We start from the raw sequence: 22,271 nt of genomic DNA, 5'->3' as shown, positions 1-22,271 counted from the left end.
TGGCAGAGACTTTAAAAAGGACACTAAGCTAACTGCACTCATTTTCTAATCACTTTCAAAAATGATCTATTAAACCATCTCATGGATATTAGAGACCTTCAAAACACCAAGTTTAATTTGACACCTGGTGGGTTTTACCTTCTTTCCTTGATACAAGGAATGTTAAATAGAGACTTAAGAGTTTAAAAACAATATATAACTGGCAAAAAGAAAAAAAAAGATTTTGATTTAAGAAAGTAAAAAATGGATTAGGAGACCAGAGGAATTTGGAACATTTGTACTTTTGCTGTAAGATTTGAAAAGCAAGTATATAATTAAATAATACACCCGTGAGAAATGACTGAGACAGAATTAAATCCATATTAGGAACGGAGATTTTTTTGAATGCTGCAAATGGACACTAGAGGGGACTAAAGGATCAGGCAGGAAAAAAGGCACATCTATCAATGTTCAAACTAAGGTTTTAAAATGGCCAACCCTGGTATAACTTTTGAGTTACTTAGAGTTCTTTGAAAAATGGACTGAGATATTAATAACTAATATCTTAGAAATCATACAGGTTCTAAAGGCTAAACCTTTAAAAGATGTTAAGGAAGATTTTAAAAACTAACTTTTACTTGACACAGAAATAATAGAGCTTGAAAGTATGGAATATAATAAAACTGGACATTGCCTCTTTGCCGGATTTACAAAGGATCTTGTAAAGGATCTGAAGAATTTTTTGGAATGCCAAAAATTGATGAAAGACCAATTCCTGTGACACCACTGGAATGAAATAAAGGCTACGATTGTGAAGTGCAAAAGGAAGGAGTCCGAAGGACTATTTGATCAGGGATAAATTATTTGTTTGACATTTCTGGTAGCTTCTAATGGACTTTTTGCTGAACCTGGACTGAAAAGAGGATGATTTCTGGATTGTGCAGATATGAGTTAGGTTACAGAAAGAAGAGTTTTTTGTTTGTAATCTTAAAAGAGGGTGAAGAGTTATTACGTTAGCTTATGCTCGGTGTGATGAAGGTTGGAAGCCACTTCTTTATTATTGTCTTTGTTTCTTTTTCCTTTTCTCATTTACTCTCTCTCTTTTCCTTTTTCTTTCTCTTATACTTTTAAAACTTCTTATATTTTTATCTTTTAGTTTAGTTTGTATTTGTTTTTACTATGTCTATTAAAAACTTCAATAAAATTATTATTAAAAAAAGAAAATATTTACACCCCATTTTATTTATTTATATATATATATATATATATATATATATATATATATATATATATATATATATATAGTCAGTCTAAAAATACATTGTCTGAAAAACTTAACACAATACTCAAATTTCTCTAGGAAGTCAGATAAGAGTTACTGATATAATAGCTTTTCAATCAAAGTAAAACAGTAACAAGAAAAATACATATTTGTATCTTGTTATACATGAGTTCAGCAACTCTCAAACAAGAAATGCTTCCAAACCCACTTTACTAATAATAATAGCTTTTAAATCAAATTTATTAGTCCATTTAAAGAAAGATATTAAATAGATCCATACTGTTTCCTTACATACTTAAATACTGCAGAAGAATAACAGCTTCCAAATGAAAGGACAAGAGGTTTACTATTTTATATTGCTAAAAATTCTAGCCTGACTATTCTATTAAACAAAACATCAGATTCAGAGGACTTGCCTGAAAACTTTCTTTTGCAGGTAGCGTTGCATTTGCATCTGAAGCTTGAGAAAAGATGCTTCCAGTTTTGCTGGATCTCTACCAGAATACAAAGGGGGGAGGGGTCATCTTGTTAACAACATCTATACTTCTCTGTTAAGTCCTGAAAACTATAGTTGCATTTCTGGTCATAGCTAATCTATACTTCTTGGTATCAGTACATCCTTTTGGAAGCTACAACAAAACTTTTGGGGATTATGGAATACTGTGCTTATCACTTTCTGCCTAGTACATATACACGTGTTGGCAATATTTTCACTTTTGAACACATTTTTTATACACTTGTTCAGAAAATTGCACTGTAATATTCTCAGAAATGAAAATAATGAAGGACAAGGATTGCTTGATTGTAAGGAAATTTTTGGAACATCTATCTTTGTAAATATGGATTCTGTATCTGCACAGCCTCAATGCATCATTTCGAATGTTTTAGAACGAAGTGCCCCATCTCCCAACACAATGTGGTCCTTGTTTAGTGACTGCCTCGTTTAGCAATTGTTCACAGATACAATGGTGGTGAAAAAGTAACTTTATGACCAATCCTTGCATTTACAACTGCAGTTCTGTAAAGCAAAGGAAAGCTGAAGTAAGATTATAAGCACAGCTGTGGTTTCACTTAGCGACTGCTTCGCTTAACAACCAAGTTGCCAGTCAAATTTTGGTCACTAAACCAGGACTACCTGTATGTCCAAGAAGATCACATCAAATTTTTCTAGTTCCTTGAGCTGGCATGCAGGTTCTGTTATATAGTTACAAAGAACCAGGCCTGCTAAGGAAACGCCCATACAAAGAACTACACTTACAGGTAAGCAATCTATATTGTTGTAAGCTGCCCAGAGTCACTTGCTGAGATGGGTGGCTACAGAAATTGAATGAATGAATGAATGAATGAATGAATGAATGAATGAATGAATCTGGAATTCTTCTTTTGAGGTCTCTATGCATCGTACATTTGACTGCTGGGGGAAGGTTTTTCCTAACAAGAGGACTTCTTCTTCCTCTTTTCTAAGCCATGCACTAGCAATTTATCACCAGATTCTGGATTTTTCTGTCTGTTGCTAGCCCTGGGGATCAGGGAACTCTATTACAGGCATTCCATCAACTAATCTTGAACAGTGATGCCATACTTGCTGACTCAGTTCTGGAATCTTGAATTTGAGTGTCACATTCAGAAGGCCAGGCAACTTAAGTTATCAACAGGGGGGAGAAGAAGCCATTTGTCCCCATGGCAGTGAATCATCATCATCAACATTGCCATTGTCATCATCACCACCATCATCATGATCTAAATAGCGTGCAATGCTCTGTTCTTTCACCAAATCCAAATCAGGTGTTGGAGTCTGATCACTTTGCCCAGTGATAGAGCTGGCCCAGATCTGCAGTTTCCTATTTTTGCTGCCTATCTCTAAATTTCAGATTACAATGTGACCTGTATCAGATTTTGTAACAGTATCAGTTTTCCTTTCTCCCACATTCATTCTTTTTAACAAACTCTTCCTTCCTATCTGGAATAAATCATCATTGTCATCATTGTCATCAATGATGTCATACATTTGTGCCAACTTAATTCAATATGCTGCACTTATTCTGCCAGTATAAAGTGTAAATTGCCTCCTGGAAGGCGTCGCTAATAGCTATCTGCATGAATTGTTCCTAATCAGCAGTCACCGTGACCAAGTGGACTGATTGAAGGACTGAAGCCTGAAGGATTGAAGTAATGTTAGAATTGCTTGTTCCTTGTGATTCTGTTCCCCTGCCCATGGGTGAGAGCTGGGGAGGGGTGGTTGAAATCATTGGGATTGTGTAATTGGGGCCTAGGCAGTCTGGTGAGAGGGGACTGGCTTATGGCATGATGTGGTTGGTACAGTAGATGGGGATTAAGAGAAGTGACCCTTGATTAGCTGGAGGCACTAATACTGCAGAAGCACCTCAGGCATTAAGGTGCTTTGTTGGTGAATTGTATGGTGTGTGAGGTAGGGGTGTGTGGACCTGGACATGGACCTTGACAGGCAGGGGAGGGGGGAGGGCTTTGGGGGGAAGAGGGCAGGCTGTAACATCCCAGTGGTGACGGGTAGAGGGAGATATGGTGGGAGATGAGGAATGAGACTTTTACAAGGAACGGGCCAGAGGTATATTGTTCCTGTGGCACGTTCCAGTTCCTCGAGCTCACTCCTGGCCCCAGTTGGCAGACTTTCAAGGCCCTGGGCTGTCGGCTGCTGCTACTGAATGCCAGGTTGGTTTGTAATAAGGCCACCCTCATCCATGATTTGATTGTGGATGAGAAAGCTGACCTGGCTTGTATTACGGAGACCTGGCTGGGAGAGGAGTGGGGAGTTCCCCTTTATGAAATGTGCCCAGCTGGTTTCTGGGTGGGGCACCAGCCAAGACTCCAGGGTAGGGGTGGTGGAGTAGAGGTGGTCATCCAAGATACTTGGGAGGCATCCAGGGGTGCTGCTCCTCAGATTGTTGGGTGCGAGACCCTGTTTGTTAAGCTGGGCTCTAGGGATCAGTTGGGACTGTTGCTATTGTACCAGCCTCCCTGCTGTGTAGAAACCTCCCTGCCTGAGCTCCTTGACTCTGTAGCCAGGTTGGCGGTGGAGTTCCCCAGGTTTATGGTCTTGGGGGATTTCAACCTGCCTTCCTTGGGGGCGGTGGCGGAGGTAGCTCGGGAGTTCATGGTTACCATGACAGCCATGGGCCTGTCCCAAGTAATCCAGGGCCCAGAACATAACGGTGGTCATTCGCCTGACTTGGTTTTTTTGTTGGGGCAGTGACAGAGTGTTCTGAAATTGGGGGAGGTATTGGTTTCTCCCCTGTCATGGTCAGACCACTTCTTGGTGAGCCTCCAACTCTCTGGCAGCACCCCCCTCCGCAGGGAGGCAGGGCCCATTAGATTGGCCCGCCCCGGGCGACTGATGGACCCAGTGGGGTTTCAGAAGGAGCTCAGGGTTGTTCTGGGAAGTCTGCTGCACGGTCCAACTGAGGCCTTGGTGGCCGCGTGGAATGACAGAGTATGGCCATGGCCTTGGATTGGATCGTGCCTGACTGGCCTCTCCATGCCCATGGCTTGCAAGGCTCCCCGTGATTTACAGAGGAGCTGAGGAGGCTTAAGAGGGCTAAGAGATACCTGGTGTGCTGCTGGTGGAAGACGGGGAGTGAAGACGATCGAACACGAGCTAGAGCTGCTATTGGAGCCTACCTCATGGTGGTAAGGGCAGCGAAACATGGTTATTTCTCCGCTCTTATTGCGTCCACAGATTGCCGCCTGGTTGCCCTATTTCAGGTGACCCGGTCCCTCCAAGGAGGGAGTAATACTGGGTTTCACCTGCAGGGTCACTGTGAGGAATATGCTGCACATCTGGCAGATAAAGTCACTCACATTCACTCTACGTTGGACTCCAGCTTTAAGGCAGGGCCAGTGGAGACTACAGGGGCTAAGTCTGGCATGGTTATCTGGCAAGTTCGATCCAATTGCACCTGGGGAAGTGGACAGGGCCCTTGCAGCTGCTAGTTCAGCCACCTCTGTATTAGATCTGTGCCCCTCCTGGTTGGTTAAGGCTGCCTGGGAGGAGGCACATGACTGGGTCTGCGTGGTAGCTAATAAGTTCTTGAGAGAAGGGGTGGTGCCGTTGGCTCTTAAGGAGGCGGTGGTGCGTCCTGTCCTCAAGGGCCCATTGCTCAACACAACCAGCCTAGATAGTTTTCATCCAGTCTCCAAACTCCCCTTTCTAGGGAAGATGGTGGAGAGAGTGGTCACGTGGCAGCTGCAGAGGACCTTGGATCAAGTGGATTATCTGGACCCTTTTCAGTCAGGGTTCAGGCTGGGTTATGGGACTGAGACGGCATTGATCGCACTCTTAGATGACCTCTGGTGGGAGTGGGATAGGGGCTGTGCCACCATCCTTGCTCTTCTTGACCTCTCAGTGGTCTTTGATACCATCGATCATGGTATCCTTCTGTATTGGCTTTGGGAGTTGGGGGTAGGCAGCACAGTATTGTGCTGGTTCTCCTCCATCCTCCGGGGTCGGTCCCAGTCAGTGTTGATAGGGAGATGTCCTGCCCACATCCCCTACTTTGTGGGGTGCCTCAGGGCTTGGTTCTCTCCCCTCTTCTATTTAACATCTACATGAGGCCACTGGGGGAGGTGATCCAACGGTTTGGAGTGAGATATCATCAATATACTGATGTTATCCAGCTTTATATCTCCTCCCCAGACTGCCTGATGCTGTGGATGTCCTGTCCCAGTGCCTGGACGCTGTAAGGGCCTGGATGGGGTGCAATGGGCTTTGACTCAACCCAAGCAAGACTGAGTGGCTTTGGGTTTGTGGGCCTCCTGGTGACAAGGTTTTTCCATCATTGGTCCTGGATGGGGTTGCACTGGCCCAAATGGACCCAGTGTGCAATCTGGGGGTCCTTGTAGACTCACGGCTCCTGCTTGAAGAGCAGGTGGCAGCCATGGCTAGGAAGGCCTTTGCACACCTTCAGGTTGTGCACCAGTTGTGCCCATTCCTTGACCGAAAGGCTCTGCTCACAGTCACTCATGCCCTCATGCCCTCCCTCTGGATTACTGCAATGCACTCTACATGGGGCTGCCCTTGAAGAGCATTTGGAAGCTTCAGCTGGTGCAGAATGCAGCTGCATGGGTAGTAAATGGAGTTGGATATTCAACGCACATAACACCACTGCTATGTGAGCTGCATTGGTTGCTGGTGTGCTTCCGAGTGTAATTCAATGTGCTGGTTGTCACTTTTAAAGCCCTTCATGGCTTGGGACTGGGTTAACTAAGGGACCGTCTTCTCCCAGTTGTTTCTACCCATCCAATTTGATCTGGCAGGTTGGTATGCTACAGGTCCCATCAGCCAGGGAGTGTTGGTTGGCGGGAACTAGAAGGCATGCCTTCTCTTCTGTAGTGCCTGCCCTCTGGAATATTTTCCCTACAGAGATTAGGATGTCCCTGACCCTGTTGGCATTTCGTAAGGCCATGAAGACCTGGTTATGTGCCTTGGTCTGGGGCCCCAAACATGTGAATGGTCCCGTTTCTTGGTTATATTAACTGCTTACTTGGTGGCCATGTATATTTATTCTATAATTTAATTGTTTTAATTGAAATTGTTTTAATTGTTTTATAGTTTTTATTGTTGTAAGCTGCTCTGAGTCACTTGCTGAGAAGGGCAGCTATAGAAATCGAATAAATAAATAAGTAAATGCATATGGGTTGATCATAAAGCATTACTAGCTGGAGGAGCAGACTTTTTACTCAGTATAGAAGAGAGTATTGTCAAAGCAAAAGCAACACCGATGCATCCCCTGATGTCCAGTCAATAATGTCAAATGAAATTTGACCATGGGGCCATGAGGATCTTATAGACATTTCAGAAGTGAGACTCCCTTGTAAGTGTCGTTAAAGAGGCCAATGCCCTCATGGAATGAGCCTCTGAATTCACTGGAGAGGACAGATGAGCCAGTTTAAATGCTAGTGAAATAATTCTCTTCCACCGCGTGAGCATGTTACATGGTTTACAGGTCTCACGTGGTGGACCAATACCTTCTGACAGAGCAAAAAGGGGACAGTTCAAGACAAGGCAAAAGCAAGAGCAGTGTATAGAAGATTCCAAAGGTGAGATAAGAGATGGAAAAAATGCTGGCAAAATAAATAGCTTCTCAGCCTTTTGGCTAACATCAAGTGTAGAAAATGACTATTGAGTTTGTTAGTGTAAATGGTGTTTGCAATGAACTCTGCACATGTTCTTGCTGATACTGAGCTTTCAATACGTGTGCTGAAAATACAAATGCTGTGCTGGTTTTAAGTAACAATACTGCCTGGCAAATGCAGAGTATTAGGGTAATGTATTTTTCCTGTTTTTAATGTTGTTCATACAACAATTTTAAGCATCCTTTTTTATTGTCACTACTCCAAGTACAAACAGCCAAGCAAAGAGCACTGGAATTTTAAAAAATATTTTCCTTTTTTAAAAAGACATCTCATTGGCCAATTTTTCTCAAGGTTGTGTGAAAGATAGCAATCAGTATGGATTAATGACCCACTACTTTGAGGATCTGAAATGAAAAAGGAGAGAGCAACGAGTTTGTTCCGAGCTTCCATTATTTTCTGTCGTCAGAAGACTCAGCATGTTTCAAGGTTTGTTCCACATTTAAGAGCATTAAAATATAATAACCCTGCTGAGTCAAACTAAAGGCTCATCTAATCCTGTATTTTGTTTTGTTTTTTAAAAAGTATGCCTTTCTCACTTCAGTGTAACCTTTGCCTTAAAAATATAAACTGGAAATGGGCAAAAGGCTGGCTGAGCGGGGGAGAATGATTAGAATGGGTGAAAGTATCTGTTTGCTGATGAAGTGCTGCTTGGAGAAACACATCCACTCTGGAAGTCCTGGTGCACTTGGGATCATCAACCATCATTCCAGCGATGGATGCTGTATAAAAAGGCTGGGGCAGACTTCAATTAATTTAATTCAAATCTCACTCTCCTTGCATGGCACCTGAGAGTGCCTACCCCAGCCTTGAGTTGGCATAGATATTGAAATGAAAGGTTTGCTTGGAAGTTTTAAAAAGATGCACACACCTTTCAAACTTTCCAGTCTGGAACAATTTGACAAAGCTAATGTTTCAATGACCATCTCTTTTAGGATAGCTCTGTAATGTATACATATACTTTCTCCCTTAATTCAGATAAAGTTATTATAACACATCAAATACACTGATAACATATGTAAAACATATGCTTTTGGAAAAGGCTAGGTTAGTCTGTTGTAGCAAAAACAAATCTTTGTGATAATTTAAATATTACCAATCTTATTATGGCAGATGTTTCATGTATTAGAGCCCATTTTATCAGCAGCAGCTATATGTATGTGTGGGCTGATGCACATACGCTCACATCCACAGATCTACTTAAATGACAACCATGAAAAAATACATAAACTTAGCTATAATTATATAATTTATCATTCTTCAGCTGTATTCAGCTTTCAAAAAACAGAGCTAAACCAAAATATTAGTATGCTTATTTTAATTGGCAGGCACAGTATTTTAAGGAATTCCTTGCTAATTGGCTATATGAAAGTCAAAAAGACTTCATCAGGAAGATTTTATTTTCAGCCTTAGGTATTCTTGTGCATATTTACCTGAATATCTATATTTTGGATATCCACAATTTCTTCTCTTTGACTACTATTTTCATCAACTGAAAGGACCGATGGGACTAAGAGAAAATAAAGCATAAAATACATTATAAATAAAGCAGTTTGCTTACAGTATGAACTTATTTTTATATTCAATTCTATACATTTTTAAACTTTCATCAGGGAAATGAGTTTGTTTTGAAATGTGGATTCCAGATATGTCTATTCAGAATGAAATATCATTGAGCTCTACAGCACTTCTAGGTAGATGCGTATAATTCACCTGAACTCAATTTTTTTATGATTAGCCCATTTTAATTTTCAAAACTCTAGAGAGACGGTATTTTCTATAAGAGCAATAATAATTGCAAATTTCTGAATATTTGTATCTCTGCATCAGTCAAAACCCAGAACAAGAAGGATCCAAGTAGAGCTACTTGGGTTCTAAGACAAACCTCTCAGATGGATTATCCTAACCCAACATTTGTGATCAGTTAAAGAGCTAGTGTCTACATTTGAGGGAGCAGACCTCTTTTGGTGCCTGAAACTTGCACACAGATAAAGCAATGGCAGCTTGGAATCTTTGTTGTGTGTGTGTGTGTGGGGGGGTGTCTGAGGGAGTGCAGGTAGAGTGATGGCGGCAGGTTGCATCAGTATTAGGACTACCAGATCAGATTTGCAGGAATCTGGTCAACCACTAGATGGCAGTATAGAGCTCTCTGTGTCCTTTTGCAGTCATCCAGTAGTCACTGAGGTTATAGGATGTTTTTGTCCACAGCCCACATTTATCTGCCACTTTACCACCACCCATCATGCTGGCCTAATCAAATACCTAGTTTTCTCTATGGACACATGCCAGCCATGCAGTTGACCATGACCACTTTTTAAAAATACTGTAGGCCTGGCTGGGGCCCTTGTTTCTGTGGGCCCAAGATAGCAGTCACACCTGCACTGAGTATATTTACACTAATAGGGGGGGATAGCTCGTCTTGGAAATATGTACCAAATTCTGAGATGGAGTTATGGCCTATAGGTATGCAAACTGGGAGTTATCTGATATAAAGTTGTATTCCACTGAAGCAGGAATCCTCCAAAACATGTAGGGAAGATGAGATCAGCAATTGATTTTTAAATCATCTGAAGCCTAATAAACAAATAAACGTTTAAGAAACTTAAAAATTTGCAATTATTAAAAATATCAGTTGGTTTAATAATATTTCTTTTGTGGATTTTATTTTTTTTCTGAAGTTAATATGGCTATTATTACTTCCATACACTGTCTCTTACACAGATGCTTTGCATAGGATTAAATTTTCCTCTGTGGAAGTGATTACCAATAAATTCTACAGAGTATTTTGACCCTGATGGGAAATGTATTAGCCCAACTTATTTTCTACCGCTTAGTTAAATTTTGCAAAATATTTTGATTTCACCTGGAATTTCACCTGGAATGCACAGTGGTTTAAGAATATCATCTGGGTGTGGTTTGCAAAGTCCATGGAAAAGACTCAAATCAAAGCAGTCATGAAGCAGCTGTGTATTCACTTCAGAGCATACACTCATGAAGCCCACTGCTATGCCATCATCCTGAAACATCCATTTAAAAATGCGATAAATATTTTTTTTAAGATATAGAATCTCGTAAGTTAAGAAGAGATACCATTTAACTCTTTGTATTAAAATTTATGCTTCTGCTTATAATACAGCAAAGGGATCTCTGACAGATAACTATGAAATAAAAGTAAGAGGCATTAAGCAGCACACTGATTACTTTGTGTTAACAGAGATGATTTTTCAGGCTTCAAAGCCATATACAGGATTTGAAAAACAGCTCACATATTCCAGTTTAATCTGGTGATTTCCATACTTAGTTTTAAGAACAGCCACACTGGTAGACACACTATTCTATTCAACCAGTATTCAATCAGATGCTAATGGGTAGCCAGAAGATACAGGGCATCCACCTGAGGGTCAAAAAAGTCATGATGGTGGCCCAACCATGTGTGTAAAATCCCACATACTTTTAAGTGTACCACATTTTAAAATGAGCTAGGGCTTCATTGACACAATTGTGGCCATCTTTTTTACTCTTTTGACTCCTCCCCTCCCTCCAATACCCTTGCAACATTGGGAATTGTGTGCTATGTGGTCCTCCCTCTCACATGCTCCAACAACAGATAGGAGAAGCTTATTGGCTTTAATACTGAAGGCAATTTATGGCAATTATAATTAGTAGTTAATTATATTATTATTGTCAGCAAGATAATTATCTAAAGGCAGAACTGGACCAAGTTTGGGGTGGAGGAATAAGTCTACAAAAAACTGGATCTAGTTGGGGATGAGGGGGTTTCAGAGAGAAATATCAATGGGAAAAGCAGGCGGTGGTTCAGAATTTTGCTGACTGCCCCATTCTCAGCCCCCTTCTTTCTCTCATGCTGTCATGTGACCTGGGGTGGCGCTATTAGTAAGGGTTGGAATGAACTCCAGAACTTATTCTCTGTATGCATTCCCTATGTTGTTTTGGTACATTTTGACTTAAGAAAGAATTCAATTTGTATGAAAGTCAAGTTATCTCAGTTCCATATGATATTATCTGGCTATAATAAAGGTATAGTGGTAATGCTGTTGCTATGAGGATTTCTTCCCACCTGAGGAATATTTAGGCTGCATTCTATTATTCCTAGTGGACTGATGAAGAAAATCCTATCCAAATTGGCTTTGATTGACTTTTGCTACCTTGAATAACAATCCAAATTACACATAGCTTGGATAATATAAAGACTGCAATTAACTTCTCATTTGTTTTCTACCAGCCAAGGAGTCTGTATAGATTCATAGGATGGTAACAGCTGGAACTTACATTTTTTAAAATGGAGATGTTACAAATATTTGATTCTTCTCAGCAGCCTTTAGGAGAGCTCTTACCACAACCAAACACAAGTCTGCAAACATATTCTGAGTGCTCTGCATCACAGCGGTCTAGCTATTGGCTAGTTTGGAGATGGCTCTAAGAGCAGCTACATTTTTCTATGTTTCCTCCTCCCCTCTTTTTCCCCTCAACCAATAACTCAAATAAACAATACCAACAGCAACCAATGTAAAAACTGAGGGTTAAAATGCACTGGATTTGAGGGCACAAAGATTGGAAAGGTCATAAAGCACTGTACGCTATGTTATAAATATCCAGAATTCAATTTAAGGACCTAGACAAATAGGCAATTCACTTTACTTATCCAGACAAACTGGAACAGTTTCAGAATAGGCCAATGAGAATAATCAGGTGACTAAAAATAATAATCTCAAAGAGAGATTAAAGGAATTAGGAATATTTAGCATAGAAAAAAAAATGTAATGATCGATGTGATAGCACTCTAACTAAATGAAATAATGTCACACAGAGAGTTCAGGATGTATTTGCCATTAGTGCAGAATTCAAGACATGGAAAAAATACCTTGTCACACCCAACTGGCATTTCCTTACTCACGGACATCCCTAATGAGCTTTTTTTTTCCATTTTCAACTCAAACAATAGGAATAATGGTATAGAATACTACTGTGTGTATGTATCTCTCTCACACACAGATACACATGTATATATGTATACTAAAGGGGGAAATTTTTGAAATTAAAGGGCAATAAAGAATAGCCTATTTACATGCAGTTAATTAAAAGCATACATCATGGTGTGATGGTTCCAGGCTTCTCTTCACCGCTTCCAAGATCATTCATCTAAAGCAGTGTTTCTCAACCTCAGCAGCTAAGATGTGTGGACTTCAACTCATGTTGGCTGGGGAATTCTGGGAGTTGAAGTTGCTGAGGTTGAGAAGAAAATTAGCCAGACAATATGAACTGGAATCCCAAGTCGATGAAGCCTATTTTCTTAAGACTTAACTTCCTATAAAACAGATATTGTAGAAATTACCTAGAAAATTACTGGTTTCCAGTTTAACCCTTAAATGATCCTGATCACTCAGGTTAAACTTTAGTGGCTACTCCCTACTCCCTTAGAAAACCCCTCTGGTTGACTTCCGGTGGGAATGGTGGATTGATTGGTACTGCTTTTTAAAGTGGAGCTGGTGGCGCAGCAGTTTCTGGGCACAGGCTGGGTTCCTGCAACCTGAAGAATTCTCTGGAGGTAAGGAGAATCCAGGAAATCACCCCATTTGTTCTCAGGACAGCAGTTCCTTGCGGGGGGTGGGTGGGTCACGGAACAAAGTTCCTGCAATCAATCTGTGATTGGGACTGCAGGGAGGCGGGGCTGTCATTAAGGCTGCACTGAAGCCAAAAAATGGACTTTAAATCTGGTCACCCCGTTTCTTAGACAGTTTATTTTTTTGCTTATTTGTTACTTAGGAGAAGCTTTTTATAGCAAAGAAATGCTGAACCTCTTGGAGATTTTCATTATTTTTACAGATTTTTTAATTTGGAAATTTGGTTTTTTTATATATAAATTGCAACATTGAAAGTCAAGATTATTGTTTTTCTACTTTTTTTAAAATAAGTTTTAAGGAATATTGAAAACTTCCCTTGTTTTAACAAATCTGCACATGTGGACTTGAAATTGGACCTTTCTGCTTTTATGTTCCTGTGGGAAGCTATCTTCGTTATTACCTTCCACTATGCTGATTGGCTGACTTCTGTAAATAATAAGTCAGAGGATACTTTCACTGAAAAACAAGTCTCGCTTTTTGAATGGAGTTTATTTTCCCGAGTCACTAGAGGGCGCCTTAACCTACTATGGTGAGACATGGAAGAAATTAAACTGATTTTCGATGAGTTCTCTCTTAAAGTCACTCAATGTTTGGACCATCTCTCAGAAGTTGTGGAAATTAAAGTGTGCCAACAGTTGCAGAAAACCGAAAATGCTGTGAAATACCCAGAGTACAAAGTCAGCTTTTTAAAGAAGAAGATGGGAATTAGGGATTTGAAGTTAAAAAGAGAACTGGAAAAGATTGTTGAAATCTGAAGGAAAGAGAGAACTGGACTTAAAAAGAGAAGTGGGAAAGACTGTACTGTTGAAATATGAAGAAAAGGAATTTGGCCTAAAATATTGGAAGGTCCCGGAGGAAAATCTGGACTTTTAAAGGCACGATGAAGAAAAGATGGAGGTGCAAAGGGGGAAATTCTCTGTACAGTGTTGAATATGTAAATGCTTTGGTTTATTTTGAGGTGGGATAAATTTTAAATATTTTTGTCAGGATGTCTTTTTAAGGGTTAAGATCAATGCTTTTGTTTTCTGGATGCTACTCTTATTTTTGGTAAAAGGATATTAGTAAACTTTTTTTATATATATGTTAGCAGTAAGATATAGTCAGGTTACTTCTTGTTATAGCTGGCAGAGAGGATTAAAAATTATTACAGGGGGGAGGGACAATATTTAGTTATTTGTCTTGATGAAAAACTGTGTCTGAGGGTTTCTTCGTTCTGTTTTTAAGTGGTGGAAAATTGTGTTAGATGGGAATGTTATATTGCAAGTTGAAATGGACTACAGAAATAATGTTTACCATAAAAACTGGAGTAAGAGTGATGTTTTTTTATGTATATCTTTACTGTATGAAGTCAGAAGTCACTCTTTATGTATTCTTTTCTATTTATTTCTACACCCTTTTAGTTTTTCTTCTTTCTTTTAGTTTTCTTTTTCAGTTTTTTATCTTTTATCTATCTCTTGAAAATATAATAAAGTTTTTTTTAAAAAAACCCATCTGGTGAATTTATTTTCTCTTCAAGAAAACTGATAGACAGGAAAGGAAATATCCTGCTGATAGATACGAAATGTGAAATCCAATATATAGCTTTGGAACATTTTCCTCAATAAATAAATGAACAATTATAATGTTTTGACTCATTTATTTAACTGGGTTCTCTTTATTTAATTTTAGGACTTGTGTGTCCTAAAATTAAGATCATGTTTTAGGTCATATTTATGCAGAAATATTGAAAATTCGAAAGGGTTCATAAACTTTTAAGCACCATTGTATGTACACGAGAACGTAGAGAGTTGGTGCAATGTAGTGGTTAAGGTGTTGGGTTAGGTGTGGGAAGACTCAGGTTCTAGTCTGCTGTCAGTCATGGAAACTCACTGGGTGACTCTCAGCCAAAGCTTCCTTGCTGGGCTGATGTGATGGGAAAAAAAAGGAAGAAAGAGTGCAATGTACCCTGCTTTGAGCTTCTGTACAAAAAGCAGGATGTAGATCAATTTATTTATTTATTTATTTTTATCCCACCTTTATTATTTTTATAAGTAACTCAAGGCAGTGAACATACCTAATACTCCTTCCTCCTCCTGATTTCCCCACAGCAACAACCCTGTGAGGTGAGTTGGGCTGAGAGAGAGTGACTGGCCCAAGGTCACCCAGCCGGCTTTCATGCCTAAGGTGGGACTAGAACTCTCAGTCTCCTGGTTTGTGGCCTGGAGCCTTAACCACTAGACCAAACTGGCTCTGGTAATAATTCAGCTTTTTGCAAAGGAACGAACTTTTGGGCATCAAAAAACAACTCCCCTCCCTGAATGCAAACCTAGTTTTAATAGACACAATAGTATTATTGGAAGGCAAGGCAAGGCAAACCATTACCTTTTTCCTGTTCTTGCAAAGTAATCCTTTCATCATTCCCTCCTGTTCCTCCAATTGTGTCACTATCCTGAATTACCCTTTTAATGGCTGCCTGAGCCACTAAGTCCAAGAGCAACAGAGTACAGATAGCCATGAAAAACTCTCTTGGATAAACTGCATTCCCAACTATACAACCTTTTAATGTCTCTGACATGGCATTATTATGTTTTGCACAGTTGCTAGTTTGGATAATATAGCCCATGCATCCAAGGGCCATACTTAACATTTGTTAGGAGGCTGAGGATAGAGCCTTATTACACAGGGAGGGAGGGCCTGGTTTTCCAGTTAGTAAACTTGGTTGGGGGGAAACTCCAAATGTTGTATGTGGACCAGGGATTGTAGGCTGTCTACCCCTGTAGTAGCTGGTGGTTGTCAGCCCTATAAGATAGACCAGACTAAGAAACCAATTCCATATGGGTCTAAAACTACTTTTACAGCTACAGTAACACAGTCTTGCAAGTCTAACTATGCTTCCCTTCTCCCTCACTTTAACTTACGATGAATTAGGGAGGGGCCTGTCTGAGACACTTTCTCAAGTTTGTTTACTGGAATGGGATTGTTGCCTTGGTAACAGATCTCCCCACTCTTTTACAAGGCTATTCTCTGTGCCCTCTACAATGGTATAGAGCTTTTGCTAGCAGGAAACAGTTTTGGATTCCATGATGGAATGGTAGAAATTATCTCATATAGCCTAGGGACTGCTACTCAGAGTAACCACCCCGAGCAGGTCAGGCACAGCATCTCTTCTGTCCTATCATTCCCAGCCCTAAGAGCCAGTTTGGTTTAGTGGTTAAGGTTCTGGGCTAGAAACCATGAGCCTGTGAGTTCTAGTCCTCCCTTAGGCACAAAAGCCGGCTGGGTGACCTTGGGCCAGTCGCTCTCTCTCAGCCCAACTCGGTGCAGTGTAAACTAGCCTCCTCGTGCACCCCGGGCAAAGTGACTTGTCACGGCTAAATAGTCTACACATCTGGCTGCTGGACCTCACAAGGATTTCCCAGCAAGAAAAAGCAGCATGAACACCAAACGGCTATGCCATACAATTAAAAATAATAATAAATTCCCAGCCCTTTATTGATAATTACTGCAATGGTTCTCTAGCAGCAGGAGTAATCCTGAAAATTCACCCAGAAAAGAAGTCCCTGTCCTGCCTTTTCTCTCCACTGACTACAGCCATACAAAAGCTTATCAGAAGGAATAATTTTCCCATATGCAATTCATAGCAGGGACCCTCCCATAACAAAATCAGAATGAGAAACTGGCCATCAGTTGCTTTTTAATAAAAAATGCAACCTGCTTCCTCAGAATGTCAGATCTCTGCTATACTAACTGGATGGCTTCACAGCTATTATCCCTAGGCAGTTATTGCAAATAAATGAAAGTCCCACTGGGAGCCCTACCAAACCTAAGAAACCTACTTGTTTTTTTGTCATCAACAGAATTTATATACAGGAAATCTATAAAATTCCTCTCTATGTAGACATAACTTCCTGGTAATTTTTATTTATTCATTTATTTTAAAAATTATATACTGCCTACTCTATTAACAACTCTGAGCAGCTTGCAAAGATATAGTAAAACGTACATAAATGCAACGTTAAAAACCTAAGATATAAAACACAATAAGTAAAATGTTATGTGACACAGGAATGCTTGATAATTATTTCCATGTTTTTAGGCAAATTTGCCTAATTCATATTCTTCAGAACAATATATGAATTGGTATACAGCTATTCTCTGAACTGTGAACAATACCTAATAGAAATTATAAAAGGAAAAGATAATCCTTTGAAATGTGCACTTTCCTGAATATTTGCAATGCTGTTTTCAATCAAAAGATTCATTTAAAAATTCTTCTTTTTTACAGGAAAGAGCATACAAAAATGTATTATAGGACAAATGTCTACAAAAAAAAAATAGGGAAAATATGGAGAATTTAAATATGGGTTTTAATTTTAAGAAAACTGTGTGGAACAGACCCATATAAAATTGCTATGTATAGGATCCATCTATCTCTAGATGTAAATGGGAAGTACCACACACTCCAAACCTAAACTGAAGCAAAGGTAAGTATTCTTGTATGATTATTGTGTCATTGTTGTCCTCAGGTGCCACTGTGTTGTTACTGTGCCATTGTTGTTTATGTTATTATTCATTATTTTTGTTTTTTTACTCCTACGTTCGGCACTCAGAATAGCAATCAATCAATATAATAGATAAATAGATTCTCGTTGATTCTGACTTGGTCTTATTTTGTACTGATTTTTTGAAATTTGAATACAGTTCATAGCTGTTATCCTAGTTCTGTATTACATATTAGGAATGTATAATTTAGAGCTTACCCCCTGTAGAAACACATCATGGGTTGGGCTTTGGGTTTTGTTTCGGACAGAATGGTTAGAATTTTTTTTTAAATAAACCACAGTTGGAGAATCTGTACATCATGCCAGGAGCACGTAGCCAAGCTTTTAGCAACTCACGTCCACAGTTTTTAAAGATCAGCCTCTAAAAGCCACAGAGTGAGTGGCAACGACACAGTGCTACTGTTGGAGAAGCAGAACTGATTTCTTCAGTCTTCCTTGTTTGGAAGAGTGCATTAGCAAGCTTACTCGGATAGGAACATCAAGCTTGGTGAGGATTAATATACCTATTTGAGTATTTATCTTAAATTTAAAAAATAGCAAAAGCTCAGATCACTGAAGATTGCCAGTCTGCCACTAAATTTTTGTAGCACAATCTGGAGACGCAGAATCCAGGAGTCGCAAAAACTGGCACAGGTAGGCTACATGCAACCTGTGGGTTTCCCACTCCTGCCAAAAACAAACTTAAGATGGCTGATAATGATGCATGAATCTACGTCACTAGCATGGCAACATACAGCTGAGACTAAATGATAGATAAATATCTTGCAGGACAATTCAGAGTTATTACATATATACTATGGGGGGGGCAGGGAGCAGTGAAAAACCATCCCACAGTTTAGTCCGATATTATTGTCTTTAGGCACAAGGACACTCAAAGAAGAAGAGTGGCGAAATTAATTGTACCAATCAATCAATTAATTAATTAAACAATGGTATTTGGAAAACCTTTTTTAAAATCTTTTCCTTGAATATACAAATTCTAAAATAAAAATTTCAAATAAAGCCAGAGGCTTTTCACTTCTTAAATGAAAGAATAGGGGTGTTTCCCCCCCGCATTGCTGAGAAAAATGTTTCTTCATAGGTTTTGTAAAATGGAGGCTTCTAAATAGAATGTAGTTCAATTAAACTCCCACCCCTTTTTCTACCATACAGTATAACTGAAGCAGAAAAAAACAATACATAAAAATGTTTTTCTCACAGTGAAAATATTTAAGAGAGTAGTAAGATGAGGTGCTGAGCATTTCAACATAAAAACAGATGACAGGCCAGCACAACTTTCATTTGGCAAACACTAGAATATTGTTTTACTTGTCATATTGTATCATATTGTATCATACCGTATCATATATCATATCTACAATACAAATGTTTCTGAGCTAAACAGTACATATTGCTTTGCAGTACATATTTTTATTGTAACATCCTACTCTCCACACTCTCTACACTCATAGCTCAACAATCAAAGCAGATTTGATATTTTGCTATATGTAACATCTTACTTACATGTATCTCTGAGCAGTATGACAAAAGGGAGGTTTCCAGTGCAACTGCCTCCATAGGATTGGGGTCTGAAAAGCCAGTTGAATCCTTGTTTTGCCAAACTCCATCCATGACGAGCTAGGTTCTTTCATCTTTGCTCTCACAATTAGTGAAGTATGATCCTAGGTCTGTATTTGACATTCTAGGATTTCCCAGTCTTTGCCTTTGATGCACCAGCATACTGTATGGCCTAACCTTTGGGATAGCAGCATTTTTAAATCAAAAGCTAGCATTCCCATGCTAGGAACTCTAGCTATAGTGCCCCTGTCCAATAGCTGAATGTACTGGGTATCTATTTCTTTGGGTTTTGGAATAGTGGCAAAATATAAAAGAACCATTTCAATAGTAAATCTCAACATTATTTTCTGACATACTGTATAATATAAATAAAAGCCTAGAAGGAAATTGAATTGAAGCTCTGTGTAAAAGGTAAAGCAGTGACAAGCAATCTGTTTTGAGCAAGATGGGATATACCTACTTCCTGTCTCTCCTTCTTTTAGGAGTTGTGGGAGAACCATAAATCGAAGCTCTAGAGGTGTTAGGAATCCTTCATTTAGAACCCACGGAAGCCATTTTTTATAGCAGGAAATCTTCACTAGCCAAACTCTGCTCCCCACATACAAAAGATAAAATGATGACAGGGAGCCATTTCAACCCTGGTCATACTAGGGCTGGTATATTATGGGATATCTCAAATGAATCCAATTTGTCATTAAAAATATCAGACAAGTAGCTTATCTAGTAATTTACTGTTACTATCAAAGGCTCACCTCACAAACTACAGCAAGATTATTTTCATCTTGAGCTTCTATCAGTTCAGCAAGGAAATATTCTCCATAGGTTTGCCTCAGAGTATCGTTGTGCCGTGAAAAGATTGGGGTGAGATCATCATGGTCTTCTACCCTACAGATGAAATTAACCTTTTAAGAATGACAAGAAATAACTAGGATTTTATTTTCGTTTCATATAATGTAAGTTTAATTGATAAACAAAAGGCATCAATAAACTTCATAAAACGGGTATTCTGCAAAATATCATAAAATCTTATGCAGAGATATTTTCCTAAATTATGACAGATGGTTAGAGCAGATGCAAACTAGATAATCCATTTTAATATCAAAGCTTAACAAAATAATATGTAAATTAATACAGGAGACAAGAAAAATGTCTGTCTTCAGCCACTGCTATATACAGTAGTACAATTTCAGCTACTAGCATTTGGATTTATATCATATAGTAAGCCAGAGTTCTAGCTTAACAGCAAATAAGTAGCACTAAGTCTTTGATTCAGACTGTCCATTGACAGAGCTATCTGTGGTTTGTTAACCAATCCATTGGTAGAATTAATAATTAAATAGCTGAAAAAAATATTTTTAATCTTCTATGATTTTACATTGAAGGTTATTGGACCAAATAGTATCAAGGCTGTTAAAAGAATTTTTAAAAAGTGTAAATATAATCTAAAACCTGAAATGGTTACAGATTACTATCTAAACGTGAGCTGTGCTAATGTCCAACACACAACAAGACAAATTAAACACCACAGTGAGGTATGGAAATACCCCTTCACATATTTAAACAAGCCTTGGGTGGATGGAGTCTCATTTGAACTAGAAGTTGAAATATATCTTTACTTGATTGAACTACATTTATAATAAAGCTTGCCCTATCAATTATGAAGAATGTATTTCTAAGTGCAATTGCATATAAAAGAAATTAATGCCTTATTTAAAGATTCAACAATATAGCAGAAAGATTTCTGGAATGAACTATGATATGTTCGTCCTATCTGGAACAACCAGCTCAGAGATAAAATAAAGACACAGTTGTAATTAAATACCCCAGAAGTCATTTGGCATTATTAATAGTCTGATTAGGGAAAAAGTGGGGACTTTTTGAACACATATGTCATAAAGCAAAGAGAAGGCATTAGAAATCTAGGGAATTTTTCTAATTAAACTGATATGGTATTATTCTAGATTAAATCCTACATATAATTGTGCAATGCAGTCAAACATGGTTGCAGGAGATATGCCCAATTATTTAAGGATAGATTTATTTGTAATGACTTTATGCCAGATATGATGATCCCTGACCATACAAAATGCTAGTGGTCGTCACTGTTGTTTTCAAGAATACTGATCAATGGGAAAGGCATTTCTTAGGGCACCCTTAGCGTAGTGAAAGGAATAGTTTTGCATTGCTTCAGTTAAACATCTCCATATCAGTAAGTTTAAAGAAGAATGAGAAATAAATGAAAGGGAAGAGAGACTACATAAAAGGAAAAAAGTAATACTGTATGCACAGGAATGAAACAGTTTCCTAAGAGTACTCCTGGCCTGGCCTGGCCTAGCCTAGCCAAGGATCGTAAAGAAGCAGGGTAAAAAGTCAGACTGGATGTGAGTAGAACAGGTAGGTCTTGTTCTGGCAGAACAAAGCAATGTTCAGGACTTAAAAGACTCAGAGGTGAAGCTATGGGGTAGATCAACAATGGGTATAAAAACTGTAGTTCTAACTCTTCACTGCACTCAGTGAAGAGCTTCACATTAACAAAGGTGAAGAGATTATTCCTTAGCTTCATGGCTTGTTGCTGAGCCTGGCCTAAGCCACTAATCCTTTCTGAAGCCTGAGAGCCTTGCACGGCTGGGAAATCGTATAACTGAATTTGAGTTTTACATTTTCAGGTTGACAAGGCATAAAAAGTGTCTGAGGGGGCTCCCTGTATAAAATTAACCTGAAGTTCAATACATTCTGAGTCATCTTCAGAGCCCCACTGATCTCAGGAACATGCAAACACTTACTGGCAATGCTATGTATCAAACTGACCTATTATTCATATTTAATTAAGCTAAAAGTTGTTATCTGTATACTAAAAATGCTTGTGTCTGTTTGATACTTTGTAACCTTTATGGAGGTGTGGTGCAGTAGTTGGGCAGCATGGCGAACCCAGGAGGTGCAGCACGGCAGCCGGGTGGCGATGTGAACCCTTGGGGTGGCCCAGCAGACCCAGCACAGAGCCCCCTGGAGAGTGGCCCTGCGAGCCCAGACGGATCTCCCCGGAGCAGCAGAGGCAGAACGCGCCAACTGACCGGCGCAGTGAACCCTTAGGGTGGCCCAGTGGGC

General features: G+C 39.3%; 1 protein-coding gene across 1 annotated transcript in view; it reads right to left on the bottom strand.

The window, feature by feature from the left end:
• Positions 1–22,271, bottom strand: part of CFAP61 (cilia and flagella associated protein 61) — a 174,902-nt gene that overhangs the window by 131,997 nt on the left and 20,634 nt on the right. The window contains exons 6-8 of the mRNA XM_063299927.1: positions 19,919–20,051; positions 10,290–10,443; positions 8,860–8,936 (exon numbers count right to left, since the gene is read on the bottom strand). Of these exons, the coding sequence (XP_063155997.1) occupies positions 8,860–8,936; positions 10,290–10,443; positions 19,919–20,051 (364 nt within the window). The remainder of the gene's footprint in view (positions 1–8,859; positions 8,937–10,289; positions 10,444–19,918; positions 20,052–22,271) is intronic.

The sequence above is a fragment of the Candoia aspera genome, chromosome 3 (genome assembly GCF_035149785.1).
Source record: "Candoia aspera isolate rCanAsp1 chromosome 3, rCanAsp1.hap2, whole genome shotgun sequence".
NCBI classification, from domain to species: domain Eukaryota; kingdom Metazoa; phylum Chordata; class Lepidosauria; order Squamata; family Boidae; genus Candoia; species Candoia aspera.
The sequence above is the reverse complement of the archived record's forward strand: the minus strand, read 5'-3'. Positions and strand labels throughout refer to the sequence as shown.